Source organism: Gallus gallus, chromosome 3, assembly GCF_016699485.2.
Source record: "Gallus gallus isolate bGalGal1 chromosome 3, bGalGal1.mat.broiler.GRCg7b, whole genome shotgun sequence".
NCBI classification, from domain to species: Eukaryota; Metazoa; Chordata; class Aves; order Galliformes; family Phasianidae; genus Gallus; species Gallus gallus.
Window position 1 is genome coordinate 4,057,093 of NC_052534.1, and position 16,193 is coordinate 4,073,285.

General features: G+C 38.3%; 1 protein-coding gene across 1 annotated transcript in view; it reads right to left on the reverse strand.

Annotated features, from left to right (window-relative positions):
• The window catches only part of CFAP61 (cilia and flagella associated protein 61), a 91,574-nt gene that overhangs the window by 47,459 nt on the left and 27,922 nt on the right, over positions 1-16,193 (reverse strand). Inside the window, exons 12-16 of the mRNA XM_046939341.1 lie at positions 15,650-15,789; positions 11,758-11,884; positions 10,830-10,907; positions 9,414-9,620; positions 6,739-6,873 (exon numbers count right to left, since the gene is read on the reverse strand). Coding sequence (XP_046795297.1) covers positions 6,739-6,873; positions 9,414-9,620; positions 10,830-10,907; positions 11,758-11,884; positions 15,650-15,789 — 687 coding nt within the window. The remainder of the gene's footprint in view (positions 1-6,738; positions 6,874-9,413; positions 9,621-10,829; positions 10,908-11,757; positions 11,885-15,649; positions 15,790-16,193) is intronic.

Consider the following 16,193-nt stretch of genomic DNA (forward strand, 5'->3'; position numbering starts at 1 on the left):
TTTTAATCCATGCACATACTACAAAAGCATTAAAAATTCATTACTCAGGCACAATAGCATCTTAAGCAACAGTTACGTCTTTAAAAATTGATAATACTTTACTGGTTAAATGAAAACTACATGCCAAGCCTTTGTTTATAATACCAATGTGTTCATATACAAATTGTAACACGTAGGAATGCTTCTGTTTTTACTTTGATACATCAGCCTTTATATTTAAAAAGCAGGGAATTCTGTTGCCCATTCTACTTTATGCTTTTTTTGTTACAGTCATCCTCCACTGTCATAATAGAGAGTTATGGTCAGAAAACAAAACAGAAAATGGAACACCAAAAACCGCCCATGTTTTAGCTACTTTTCAAATATTCCATTGCCTCACTTCAATCCAATAGAATAAACTGAGCCAGAATGAAACCTCCTATTACTACAGATTTTCAACAAAGTCAGAATACATTCTGGGGCAGAGCAGGCAGGTCTGAAGTAAAACAGCACCTATAGCTTTTCTTAGCTACTCTTAGTAATTCAACTTTTATGACTGAATAACGTTGGAGAGAAGGCATGTACAGAAGTACTACTTCTGTGGTAGGAGGAAGCACCTAGCAATATTCCCCTCTGCCATGTCCTGGACAACTGCCTGGCCATCCTGGCAATGCTCAGCTCTTGAACAAGTGTAAATTAGACTAGCTCTGCCAACTTGAGACTGAGTTTAGCATCTCACTCCGGGTTTTCGCCCGTCCCTCCTTTGCTCACTTCCTCTTGTCCCAGTTCAGACATTTCCTCTAATGCACCTGTAGCATGACTTCAGAAGAACAAAATTACTTGAGACAGGCTTTGTGTTGTTTTTTTTCTTTTTCTTTAAATACAGCGTTGCATGGCCTTACACTAAACTTTAATTGCTCAGCCTTCTTTTCATGAGCAATAGCAGAAAAGCCAGTTTTGAACCATACAATGTAAACTGACATCTTGAATATGACCACGACACAAAAATATATATAATAACTCCAACAGCGTGAATAATAATGAAAGGGCAGAAACAATAATTTGACAGATGTGTGACATTTTTGTTCTTCGTTGTGGATCAGTTATTCTTGTTAATTATATCCCTTTTATTGATAATTACATGAAGCAGATGGATAACAGAATGCTCCCAGATGGTGAGAAAGCAAACAAGTTTACAAATTGTTTATTTATGAAGATATCATTAAAAATTATTTCATTATCTACAGTTTTCTACTCCACCAATAATTATAGGCACCTTAAAGGCCAGCAGCACTTCATACAATATTTAGCATTCTATTTAGTATTAGTTGTAACCAACTGTTTTCTAACATAACACGACTGAAGCGACTGACAGATGTGCAAAACACAATAATAATCTAATCTGTTTTAACACTGTGGGAATTAAGATTTTGAATCTTTGGATCTTCTGCCAGTTGGCGTTTCAATACTGTTTACTGACTCAGAATACAAAAATCAGAGATTTCCTTTTGATTTTGAACAGCTGTAGAAAATGTTTGATCTAATGAGCAGAGAGGAGTTTTTTTGTGTCTATGTCATGAAACACTGTAGCATGGCAGATGTGTGGCCTGATGCAATTTTGAGCTAATATGATGGGCCTCTGATATGCCTGCTGCAAAAGAGCAGGCTGAGCAGGCATCCCAAAGGCTGGGCACTTCCAGGACTAAATGCAAATAAGGCCATGAGCATCAGTGCCATCCCAGAAGGCTGCAGTGGGAAACTGGGGAGTTTAAGGCTACTCCCTCTGTGCCTCCTTGATAAATCCTTACCTGATTTATCCCAATCTCTTCAGTAAAGGGACGAGAGTTTTGTAGAAACAAAGAAAATCAGCAGTGAAATACTTTTTCCAACTCAGGGAAAACATACTCTGTCACTAGTGACTGTTACAGGAAGGTTACTATGGTCATCAGAATTCGCAGCCCTTTGGGAAGTGGATGGCCTCTGCTTTGGAATAGACAGGTCTTCTGAAGCACAAGATGAAGCAGCACAGAGCTGTGGTTTAAAGCAACCCTGGGGTTGCCTTAAAACCAAGGCAAAGCTTTAATAACAAGGCCAGGCAACAGAGAAGAGGAACAGGTAGAGTGCCTAAGCTCTATTTCTTCAGAGTCATCTTAACCAGGAGCAGGGAGATCAGAAGCCTGGCTAAAACTAGAAACAATACTGAAAGAAGAGAAATGGGATAAGAACAGGGAGATACAAGGGTGGCTGTATAATTGCAGTTAAATAGTTGCTCAGTTTATGGTAAGTTATGTTTCTCTATGATGCATTTTTGCATTAAAAGTGAGTACCTCTACCTTATGCTGAGCTCTCCCAGAGAGACCACAGAAAGAACTCATGCTGTCTTAGGCACCATGGAACTCAGTTCATAGAATCATGGAATCAGAATCCTTAGAGTTGGAAGGGACCTTTAAAGGCCATCTAGTCCAACTCCCCTGCAATGAACAGGGACATGCACAGCTAAATCAGGTTGCCCAGGGCCTGATCCAGCCTCATCTTGAAAGTCTCAGGGCATGGGGCATCAACCACATCTCTACATGTTCCAGTGCCTCACCAGCCGCACTGTAAAAGCCTTTTTCCTTATATCCAACCTAAATCTCCCCTCTTTGAGCTTGAAGCCATTTCCCCTTGTTCTGTCAACACAGATTCTGCTAAAGAGTCTGTCCCCTTCTTTCTTATGCCCCTCTTTAGATACTGAAAGGCTGCTACAAAGTCACCTTGGAGCCTTCCCTTCTGCAGGCTGCACAGCCCAGCTCTCAGCCTGTCCTCACAGGGAGGTGTTCCATCCCTGGGCTCATTTCTGTGGCCCTCCTCTGGACGCTCTCCAACAGCTCCATGTCTCTCCTGTACTGAGCACTCCCCATCTGGACGCAGTGCTCCAGGTGAGGTCTCACAGCACAGAGCAGAGGGGCAGATCCCCTCCCTCACCCTGCTGGCCACGCTGCTTTGGATGCAGCCCAGGATGTGGTTGGCTCTCTGGGCTGCGAGGGCACAGTGCTGGCTCATGTCCAGGTGCCATCCACCAGTACAGGTCTTTTTCAGCAGGGCTGCATTCAATCCTTTCATCCCCCAGCTTGTACTGGTAGAAGCAGGAGGAATGAGCAGGCCAGGAATCCATGCAGGGTGGCACATGGGTTTTCCTCCTTTTTTCTTTTTCCAGACACTTTATTAGATTAGAGAGTTTCGACAGAGGGCTGAGGAGAACAAGTTACCACAGACAAACAAACAATTTCTGGTGCTCATCTGTCTGCAAGAACTAATCCAGACCTGCAGGAAAACCACCTTTCATCTGCACAGCCAGGATCCACCTGGACTGGTAACAAGTGGGAATTAGCTGAGGGCAAAGCTTTCCTGATTTAGATCACTGCTTCAGCTTCTGGCTTTGGAGGAAGGAAACAGAAGAGAGTCATTCTGGGTCCTGTTTATCTGTACTGGGTCACTATTTACAAATGAATCTCTTCATGCTCACAAGCAGGCTGGAAAGTATTAAAGAGGGACGCAAATTGATTGAGCCCCCAGGCTTCCACTGTGCAGTCTCTCTATGATACTAAGCCACTAATGGCCTATAGAGATACATATGCACAAATCAAGAGCTGTGCTCAGACACTGAATGGCTGAGCTGCTGAGCCCCAAGCAGTTACTTGTGAAAAATAAATTTTGCAGCAAGAAGAGGAGACAACTCAAAAAAAGGCTGGGACAAGAGGAAGGCAAAAAGCTGCAAGAGCAGTAGATGAGCAGCAGATGTTGATGGCTAGATATCAAGGGGCATCTTGAGGGTATCAAAGCAAGAATTTCATCACAATCATCTCCATCATAAGAGAGAGATACTCAAGCAATTACTTAAGGAGAGCAATCAAATGAAAATTATCTATTTCCAAAATTGACTTACATTACAATACAAAGATTGTAAATGCATGTGAAAAAGCTGCCACCACTGCAGAGCTACATTAAAACAAGAGTTAAAATAATAACCACTCCTCCTGCTTTCAGGAACAAAGCAGGGATGGGCTAAGGTTAGAAAGAAATGTTGTGGATTTTTAACGATAAGAAAGAAAAGCCCTCTCCGTTAAAAGAAGCTTGGTGAGCCAGAAGAGACATGGTAAAGAAAGGAGGAGTTGTCTCAAATACTTGGAATCCCTGTTTGCCCAAAAGTTTTAAGACCTTGTAAGATCCAGCCTCTATCTACACAACAGCTTGGGAAATAGCTTGTTGAAAACCACCCTAACGAAGATGTCATGGACATTTTCTCCTTACTGCTGCTCAGGTGCTTGCCTCAGACAGCTTACCACACTAATTCCTATTCCAGCTCATTCTCCTGCCTTTTGCCTTTCCCTCTCTTCTCCACATTTATATTCCCAAATTCTTTTCCATTTTTCCTTTTACCTCACTTTCTAGCCTGCTAGCATCTCTACCCATGACCAAATTTTGTCTATTTTTTGAGGTGACAATTCTCAACCTTTCTATTTGGCAGAATTATCACACTTAACTCCTTGGTAGGACATTGTGGTCTCTGAAAAAGGGATTAGGCCTTTCTGTTTACAGAGTGTCTGAGCAGGCCTTTTGATTGCCACAATAATGCAGAGGCATGATAATTCCATGCCTACTGAAAGCTGATTATACTTATTTTATAAAAATACACCTCCTTTTATTTGCAGCTTAGCTGCAGCATTTTGTAGGAAAGAGCAAGACTATCGATTTGCATCAATCTTCCTTTCTGCAACTTGAAAGAGGGCAAATGCCTTACACCTGGCTACTTGCCAGAGCTTACGAAACATCCAAGATCTGAAAGTAGCAACAGCTTCTTACTTTTACTAGCATATGCAGTCCCTCGTGGTAGCTTACCTCTTAAATTATAAAGCTTTCCCAACTTATGCTGGCCAAAGGTCATTTCATTCACTCAGCATAAGAGTCAGTTCATCTTCGTATGGTTTCAAATTCTTGGTATTTCAGAAAACTATAGGCAGCAGTATAGGACTAGTTTATCCTCAAGTTACTGCCTAGGGATCAAGCCCAGATGTCAGTTTTGACAGAACACAGTCTGTCAGAAATACATAATTAATGCTGGTGCATATGTAGAGATACTTATAGGGTGACTACCTATTTTTTTTCAAATCAGCAAAACTTTGTTAGTGAAAATGTGTGCATTTTATTCAGTAGAAACTCATTAAACTCTGGAGATTTAAAGCAATTATCTCACTACTTGCAACTCTCAAGAAATCTGTTGAAAGAACTCAGGAATGGAGCAGACACCAGATGAGCAAATCTCTCAGAAAATGGAGGTCTGTGATCTTCTTTCTCAAACAAAAACACTACAGTGAGCTCTTCTACTAAGACGGTAACAGTGCATTTTAAAAATAAAATAGGAAGTGGCTTAGAGAAAAGGCTTAGAGAGCCTACTCTGGAGAGAAGAAGGTACAGATGTACATACCGAGAGAAGGATTTCAACAAAGCCAAACTCACTTCAGAGGCCTCAGCCACGTTCTGGATTTTGTTTTGCCAATTGCTGCCAAATTTAGAGTTTTGGAAGTAAAAAATTACGGACTAACTGTGAAAAGGACATCAGTAAAAACATGATATGGAAACCTATCTCAGCTGTCTGGAAGTTACTAGACACAAATAAAGCTCTCTAGTGACATTTCTTCAGTAAATTACAGCTATCTTGAGGTGACAATTCTCAACCTTTCTATTTGGCAGAATTATCACGCTTAACTCCTTGGTAGGACATTGTGGTCTTTGAAAAGTTTAAGTTCTTTACAAGGAGAGTGGTGAGGTGCTGGAACGGGCTGCCCAGAGAGGTTGTGGATGCCCCATCCCTGGAGGTGTTCAAGGCCAGGTTGGATGGGGCCCTGGGCAACCTGGTCTAGTAAATAGGGAGGTTGGTGGCCCTGCCTGGCAGGGGGGTTGGAGATTCATGATCCTTGAGGTCCCTTCCAACCCAGGCCATTCCGTGATTCTGTGATCTACCAAGAGTATCTATCACTAATTGGGTTTTTTTCTAGTATTTAAGCTTCACTACTTACTTTTATGAGGAACCATCTTCACGTCACATTTTGGTGATAATAAGAGATAACATAAGTTGTTTAACAAACAAAATAGTAAGACAGCAACATGTTAGGACTGCATGAGTGTTACATAATAAATTCCTGCATTAAAGTGGGTATCTGTTTGATACTGCTTGGTAGTGAAAACAGTGCGGGTTCTTCTGCTGTTAAATTATTCCTGGTATTTTTACTCAGTTTTGAAGGTATCTTATGCACTGAAGAAACCTGACTTCAGGACTGAAAACAAAAAATAAGTTGATCTAAGTAATTTCTACAGAAATGGTCATAATCATGAAACTGTATTTTTTCACTTGGAGAGCATAATACATACATAAACTCACCAGGACGAGGGGATAAATAGTAACTCATAACATTTAAAATGATTTGTGAGTTTGAAAGTAGCATTATGGAAAAAAATATTGTTTGGACATGAGCATATATTAGTAGGTAAGTGTTACTACAGCTTAGTGATTGACGTTTGTAATATGTTTTAAATTCGAGCTTAGAAAAAACAGTGGATGTATACAAGAAAAGCTGGGATCGTAAGGGTATGGACACCATGTTCAATATAATTAAGAAGCAACCTATCAACATTAAGTTGGTAATGCCATCCCATCTGCCAAACCCTGCATTAGCTGGCAGTCTGCCCCTCTGGCAGCCTGCTGCTGCTTCTGTTACCCACCTGATCCTTGGAGACCTGCTCTGATGGAGCGTTTATGCCAAGCTCTTCCAGAGGATAGACAATCTGTCGTCTTGGTCGCACGGGAACCATGTAATGAAGGGCAGATGTCAGGGAATGGGCAAAGGGATTCTGAAACTGAAAGACAGTGATCTATATTTCAGCAGAGAGAATGTCAGAACAGTGCATCACAGATGTCTGTTGTATGCCTTTGCAAATACAGAATTCTTAGCTCTGTTGGCTAAATCTGAGAGAAAAATCAGTAAATAAACAAACATACTCAGAGCAGAGGAATGAATTGCAGATAATTCCTGACACTAATGAAGATAATTATGAGTGTAATTACATTACTATCTCTGTGGGAATGACAGATAAACAAGTGGTTTGGTTTATAGGATTTTTCAGCACAAGTATTTTCCCCGGGAGGATATTTTTCTCCATAGTGATCATGAATCAGCTTGATTTGACCTCATTAAGCTATGTTATCTGCTTACGGCTAACCTTTGCTTGTTTGGCAGAGAATGGTTATGAATTTATGTAAAAATACTATACCAACTAAAATGTCAATTTAATCCAAGTGATAAATGTTAATAAACTGGCATAAACTTGAAGTGAATGAAAACCTGAATGTTAATAAGACCAGCATGGACCATAAGAAGTAGCTTTATTCCATTTATTACAGCATGACTGGCTCCATCATAACTTATGACATGAAAAGGAAAAAAAATATATGAGAATTACAGAAAATAGAGAATGAGCATTAATGCAAACTAAATTACATTGAAGTACCATTCCAGCCAGAAATATTGAAAAGGAGTGTTACTCCATGGAGAACTGAGTAAAATATCACTTTTACCCATTTATTATAAAGCAACAATGAGCTAAAGTAACTTACAGAAACTCTAATCTAGAAATAGACCAAATTGGAATTATTAGTAAGATTTAAGTTCTCTTCCATTCAGTGCCATTAAACTGCATTTTTCTAAGTACCTCTGAAGAACCTGAGAACTTAATGCTACACAAGGACATTAGTTTCTCAAGAGAACACTTCATAAAACAACACAAAATGCACACTGGAGAAGCAGAAAAATACACCCTTCTGAAAATGGACCCGCTCAATCTGTCAAAATTCCTATGTTAAAAAGGGTGGCAATTTCAAAAACACATAAGTCACCGAGGACTGAATTCACCTCAGTCACCATCTAAAAGATAGGAACTTAATCTAACTAGCCATGCAGACACCTCCCCAGAGCTGAAGAGGTGAGCATCTCCAGAGGGCAATTCTTCCTGTCCTAAGATTGGTAGTTATGATCGATGGACTGCCCTCTGGATGCACTGTGTTTTCTCCATTAACTCTGGCAGGAGCTTAGGTGACCAGGGTGGGCCAGATACGAGCTGTATATGGCAATGGATATTTTTAAAATCATCTTTTATTTTGCTTCTACAACTTACATTATTGGAAATGAATTTTCTCAGACAGCAATAGGTGTTTATGGTTTTTAGGTGGCCCTTGCAGAAGTACAAGTTAAATTTTCAGCAATGATGAGATGCCTAGATCCCCCTGACTTTAGATAAAAACCAGTCTGAAGTACCTAAATCATTTTTGAAGTGTTCTTACAAACCAACTGGATGTGTTTTTAATATGCTCATGTTGTACTGTGCTCAGTGAAATCATTCTTTTCTCTTCCCCGCCCTTCAGTTAATTCTGAATCTAAACAAATAGGGATACTTCTCAAAATGTATTATGTAGCCGAGTGGCTGTGTGTGAGACAGCACAACTTGATTTGGTAATAAACTATGACAAGAAATATAGGTTGTTAAATAAAAAGGTGTTATATGTGCATTATTCCTCCTCATTTCATACATGCTTGATAACTGATTTGAATTGAAAGCAGTTAAAGAAAACCACAATGTTGGTCTCCTCAGATGACGAGTTATGACAGTTCTTGTTTTTTTTTTCAACTATGCATCCAACATGGGCAAGAAATGAAGTCACACAGACTATGGCTTTCAACTCAGACACAGGGCCCTACTTAGGCAGGACTAGGAATACTGAATGCTTGCTACCTCATCCTGGAATAGATCTATTGGGAAAGTTGCTTATTGGTACTACAGCACATTTATAGTGGGGCTGACAACAAATGAGGCAGCAGCAACATGAGAAGCTATGTGGGTAAGAAGTATATATACGCCACCTAGAAACAAACAAGCAATTATTCCTCTACTGTGCTGCTCCCAGGGCAACATACTAATGCGTGTAACTTAAGATATCTAACTATATTTAGAGAACAGATGTCCTAAGGATCTTCTAAATTCAACCAAAAAACAGACACTTGTGAAGAGTGATTCAGCTCAGCTCAGAAGAAGCCACCCCCTAAGGAGAGCTCTTCCCTCTTCACAGTCTAGGTAAAGAAAGGGCCAAGGCCAAGGCCAAGGCCACTTCAAACTTATGCTCCTCCAAATGCTTCCTGAAGATATTACAGCACAATGGGCTAAATCTTCTAAGCAACAGCTGTATCTATGAATGCAGATTACATGATGCAAGAAGAAAAGAAAGCACAATTTGCTCCAGGTTACCAAGAAAATTCCTTTTTTCCATCAGCCATAGAAGCAAAAAGAACCAAGTGAGCAAAGGTGATAATATTTAATATATAAAATAGAAATAACTTCATTCTTACCTTGCCTTCTGCATACTGTGGATAAATAGGGTAGAAAAGAGAAGATTTGTGGGCCAAGCGAAGAATTTCCTTTAGAAAGTGTTTGGTATAGTGACGAAATATTGGATTTAAGACAAAGTGGTAAAGCTCCCCATGTTCCTCTTGCTGGTAGTCATTAAAATGAATGAAGTCTTCGATGTTGTAATGTGTTTGAATATACACGATGTCCTGGAAAACAAGAATATGGAAATGAGCAGTGATTAAAAATCTATATCTATGATATTTTAGCAAGCGCCAATGAGGTAATTTTATATCAATTACAGAATTAAGTAAGAACACTGAAATGAAGTGCCATTGAGGGTTATGTTCAACTGAAGCAGACTGACTGAACACATTTTTCTCAAAAATCTTTTCACTGTATCAAAATCTATTCTTCTGTATTGCCACCTTTATTTACATGGAATGCATATGACTCCTTCACGACAACATCTGATACAGATTAACGGGCATTCATGAAAAAAGAAAGAAAGAAAACACCTCTGTTTTGCTGACTTAAGACAGAAGTCTAGGCTGTCTCCTCATAAAACTTAAACCGAAAAAGGAGAACTTTACAGAAAAGAACTGTGCAAGCAATGCCTTCCAAAAAATTTCCCATACTGAAGTGAGAAGTTGAGAATTTTGTACACTAATACACTCCAGAAATTGCAGCATCCTTTTAATTCAACGTTAGTATAATTTAGTATATTTTAGTACAAATTTCAGTATAGTAGTTTAATTAAAGTTAGTATAATTAAGAGTTATTTTTGTAAATAGAAGCAACAACTCCTTCGTTTAAGAACTAAGTACTGCAGCTGTTGAAAGATCTTAAATCTGTCTTTTCAACAGCAGCAGAAGGTCACAACACACAGAATTAAAGAACATTACTTTCCAACAATAATGTGAAACTTTTTTTTTTTTTTTGGTACTCCATTAGAGCATGTTTTTTGTTTGCACGTTTTGAAGTTAAGTTCAATTTATAATCACTCCAAAGCCACTGGTGGGGAAAAAGGTTAAGAAAGTAAATCTAAAAGGAGAGCTGCTACTCTTCACAGTATGCTTAGCAAAACCACTTGTTGACTCTGGAAACCAGAGGGCAAAATAAGTGATTCCGAAGAACAAAACAGGGATGTAGGAGGTATACTTCCAGAACCCATCAAGAAGCTTCTTGCAACTATCAGGATGATTTTTTTCATGTGTGTGTCAATCACTGTCTATAAAATTAAACTGATACTGTCTGCGTAGCAAAGAGAGAAAGAACCAGTGGTGCTTACATATATCTTCTGTTAGGTATTTGTATAGTGGCAAGCACAGAACTCAGCCTTTGGTGCTGAGGGCTAATTGTTAGTATTTTCATACGATACAGATATAACAAATGGGGAAAATATAAATAGAATTTACCATTTCATCTCTAATGACAGAAATGCCAACTATTTGATCCAAAACTTCTGCTACAAATGCCTGTACCGGGGTCCCATCCTGCAAGGCAAGAGCATCATAAACACAGTTCCAATTTTATTACTGATCTTCTCATTTTATCTTAGGTGTGTATTTCAGCACATAAACACAGTTAAAATATTTTCCTCATATATATTTACGCATAACACCAATTCAGCCCTTCTCTCTTACCTCAAGGTACAATGTTCAAACAGTCTATAGTATATGACAGCATAACATTGTATGTATATATATATAGCTGGAACCATACTGGACTAAAGCTTAGTTTAGGATCTAGCTGCTATAGCAGAGCGACACGCTCAGCTTCTAATTTAGTCCTGGGTTAAGGTCAGATCTTAGGAAATAATATTGATTAATATATACATATAGTCTTCATCAGTAGAAGCATAAAATGGATTTTTCTACAATTGCATGATTGGTAATCTTAACAGTATTTTGTTTATGCAGCATGTTCCATCATGAAACGAAAATGCATGTTTCCTACTGTTTGATGGGCATATATCTGGTTGCATTATAGGAAGGAAAAAGAAGACCCTATAATACAACAAAACACATGTATGTGTTCATCATGCAATCAGATGTATGTGCAAGAAAAGAAACAATGGAAATCAGGCTGTCAGTGGCCAAAAAAAAAAAAGCATCCAGCCTGCTTCTGTCTCTGTATTTGGGGAGTCTGCAATGAAAGGGTTAATTAGTGTAGGCCACAAATAGGCTTAACCATCAAGTCAAGCTGAATACAGCTTATACCAACTGTTGGTACCAATTGGTTACATAGATAGAGTACACCAGTTTAGAGAAACACAACAAATTGTAGATGTATTTATCAGTATGTATCCACTGTATTCTAAATATATTTACAGCAAATACTCACTGGATCCCTGCGAGCCAAAATAAATGTATTTAAGTCATTCAATATACTTTCATTCAAGGTAAGTGTTTTAATGAGCGTTTTGACTCCAAGTATATCATTGGTTGTTGCTCTTCTTACATTAAAAGACCTATTTAAAAAAAAAAAGCAAACAGAAAGAAAGTAAGTTTTGCCTTATGACAAATTATACACTACATTTCCTGTGTATGTGGAGATACATCTTACAGAAGCATCAAAGATGTCTTTTAGAAGCTGGTGTTGATTGCTATGACTGTTGTTCCAAATGTATATCTTATTGTTCAGTAACAGAGAAGATCACACACCTGCTTAAACCAATTCAAGAATGCTGCTTTAAATGCTACTAAACACTTAGTGCTTAAGCACCTACAGCCCAATCCCATACAGCAAACACTTGCCATACCTGTAATCACAAAAATCCCATGCCCATGAGAATGAAAGTAGAGACAGGAAGCAAAGAATCTGTAAAAACAAAATCCATTACTATGCACCAATACACAAGGGGAAAATGAAGGAAAAGAATCAGAGGAAATAAACAAAACAAGAGGAAGAAAAGAAAAAAAATAAGCAGAGCCAACTGTCATTCCCAGATGTGGAGCAAAGAAAGGCAGGAATATCAGTGCTGCACAAGAATTTCTCCAATAAAAAATGAATTACTAATATTTGTGTTAGGCCTTGATTCTTCAAAGAGTTATGCACAAAGATAAATTTACGTGAATAAAATGCTACTGCTAAATGTAAGAGTGTCAATTAGTAATCACATTACAGTGACATGGTATAAAAATGTGCAACATATACAACCAACAACATGTTAGCTAAAGAGAGGAATATACCAGTAACTAGTTCTGTTAGAAAACATGTTCCTACCCAATGCTTATGATAAAAAAAACTACTTCAGTGACCATCTACAGCAGCTGAGAAATTATTCAGTTGCCTGATAAAGACATTGACCATTCTTGGTTAAACAAGGCTTATGCTACCAAGACTGATGAGTGCTGTCAGGGAACTCAACTATAACTTCATTTCCAAGAATTAAGATCTTTCAACCACAGTTTACAAAAACCTGCAGTCTGTGTAGTGTAACTTCTATTTCTGATTTTCTTCTTTTAAATTTAAACTTGTATGTGCAGATCTTCAGCCTAAGTTACAATGAAATTGATTTTGTGGAACATGGTTCTAAGAAATATCACAGAATCACAGAATTGTAGGGGCTGGAAGAGACCTCTGGAGATCATCTAGTCCAATCCCTCTTGCCAAAGCAGGCTCCTTAGACCTGGTTGCACGTGTCGATACTTAACTATAATCTATATATATATATAGGTATATATATATATAATCTATATATATATATAGGTATATATATATATATATATATATAATATACCTATTTAGTAATCCATAAGTGCCAGCTACTTCAAAATAATATATAAATACCAAATATATGATATGTTGTGGGAAATTTTACAGCTCAATCTCAACAAATACTTTCAACTCAACTATCTGAGTGCTACAGAATGTACATTTGATTACTAATTTCTACAACAAACCCTACATCCGGCATCCAAATGACAATCTAATCCTCAATTTCTAAGTGAGCTTTGGCTCAGATTCCACACTTGTTAAGACATTTCCACGGACAGTTAATCACAAGATCAAACAAGTGATGAGGATGAAGGCCAGCAAGACCAACAATCTGGTTAACTCTGCAACCTGTAAGCATTCCATCTTTCTCCCACTCTATTGTGCCCATCAATTTGAGCTCTCCTCCGCACGTGTCCAAGAGAAAACAACTGGGCCAATAATGAAATACATTTCTAGTGCTAGAAAAAAACAGAGCATGTAAATAACGTAGACATTTTAAAATAAATAAATGGATAGTTAAAATAACCAGATCCATTGTGAGTATGAAAGAGTAGGAAGGACTATCCAAGGTCTGGGTTCATTTTTCTTCCAGCAAAGAATTAACTCACTTCAGATGCCCAGTTCCTTTGACTGCCCAGAAGCCAGGACACTGTTATTATTATTATGCCTTTTAGTGAAAATTGAAGGAAAGTACCCATTAAGCAGTTCAGCCTATGCCTTCTCATCTGTTATTTTTTCTCCTTCACTGTTAAGTAGCAGACCTATACTTCCATTTGCTGCACTCTTGCTTTTTGTGTACTTAACACTTTTTCTTACTCCTTCTCCAACCTTTGCTAATCAGTATCTCATTTTGTGCCTGTGCCTCTTCTGATTTTGCCCTTTCATGTCTTCAGATTCCCACCTTCTTACCCCTGTTTTCCTTTTAATCCATTTTATGTGATGTCCTTTTCACTCACATGCCTTTTGAAAGCTCTTGGTGCAAGTACAATATATTGATCTTTTACTTTTTCATATTTTTTTCTAGGTGAGTTATCTGGTGTTGCGCACTGAGTTGTGCATAGAAATTTTCTAAAAGCTTTACCTGGTTTCTTATACATCTTTTTTGAATGCTATTTTTTTCCTCCTTTCCAACACAGCTGCAAAGGGTCTGGAAAATGCAACCATTAACCCTATTTTGTTGCCACAGGAAGGTTGGGGTATTGCTTGGAATATGCACAATTCAATCAGAATTTTAAGGTCTTTTAAAAACCTTGATAACAAGTTTAATTTTTATGAAAATCGCAAAAGGATTCATGACTACCAATCCTACTGCTGTATTACTGAACAGCTGTGACTGAGATTAACAGGAATTACTCCAGTGGCTTTATCTTTGGCCAGCTGGATTCTTACATAACACACAGAAGCTCAATTCTATCCCATGGTAAAAAGCTTCTGCATAGGTCCAAGAGTAGTTGGCCAGTTCCTGCACAAGCTATTTGTATACCATCAATGGTGATCAAGTATGCAATTAAAACAGAAGTATTTCTCTGAAACCAAGTAGTATTTAGCTACATTAGTAAGAAACATAAGGGAAAATCTCCAATTGTGCCAAAAATTTAAGATTGGTGTTTTGGCCAGCTTGTCATACAAACAAAGCACTGGAAAACTTGTATGCAATGTAACAAGAATCATAACAAGAGAGGTTCTGTATCCCAGGTTGCCAGTATTTCAGACTGTAGAAATATACAGAATACCACAGAATTCGAAAGAAATGAAATACATGGTTCAACACCAAAAAAAAGCCTAGAGATAACTTAGGTAAAACAGATACTCAACGATGAGGCTACTACTGTGTGTGTATGTTCCAGATGTGCATTACTGCAGGTCTCTCTTGCAAGAGAGCTATTTTATGCTTCCAAGAACTAAATCTACACCTGGCTTTCAAATATTAATGTTATTGAAGCTGATCCAAGCCCAAAGGGTCAAATGGTGCATTGCATTTCTCTGTTGGCCTTGTTCTACAATGAGGTAGCTTGGATAACATACAAAGATACAAGTTTTAAATGAATCCTCTTAATGCTTTTTTTTTTTCTTTCTTTTATAAAGTCAACTACAGAAATGCTGGCAGTCAGAAGACCACTTGCTTTTACATTTCTAATTACCTCAATTTTGTTTAAATAAAATTTAAATTAATTTATTTTGCTGACATTATAACAGTATTTCTACACTGTTGATTACGGTGTTACGTGGAGGTGGAGATACGTCTCAGTAGGCTTAGAATTCACTCCAGAACAAGAAGTGAGACAGTTGCAGTAATGTTGCTAAAGAAAGACTAATTTTTCTGGGCACAAACCTGTGCTATTCAACCATATTGTTTTGGGGTTCAGGCCACCAATTTGCAAGATGTTGCACTGTACCATGCACATTTGGAAGAGCAAACAGCAATACGCGTCTGATGTTAAGTTGGATGATGCAAGTATATTCCATAAAAGTAATTCAGAGTACTTCACTTGTTGTTGTGAGGCACATGACTCACTTCAGCAGTCCTGCACAGTGGAACATGTAAAGCTCACGACCAAGCTGGGAAGTACAGGAAGGGGCAACTCGAAAAAAACTCTGGATCAGGTAGAACTCTGGTACACAATGTGGCACAAGGATGATACAGAAGTCTTTGTCCTGAAAACATATGCAGAAAATAAAGACTCTCAGTGATCTCAATGCCAGCTTTACAAAGAAGCTTCTGACTATGGGGTGTGGAGGGGGCTAAAAAGAAAATAAACTGAATACTTTGCTTAAAATGTATGTACACTCCAAATGTTGCTTTACCTACATGGCTTGATGCATAGGCAGCACAAAGGAACTGATAAGCCCAATATTAACTCAGCTTACAGAAATGAGTCTTCTAGCTCCAGTAGTAAGGTCTTATCCTGACATTCCCTAAAGGTCCTTCTTCTCCCCATTTTTCATTTCTTCCTCAGTAGAAACATTACTCCGCATATCCAGACCTTTAGAGATAACCTATTTTCCTTTATAGGTTCTTTTTCTACCCTGTAATTCTGTTGCACTGGAATTTTAAGGCA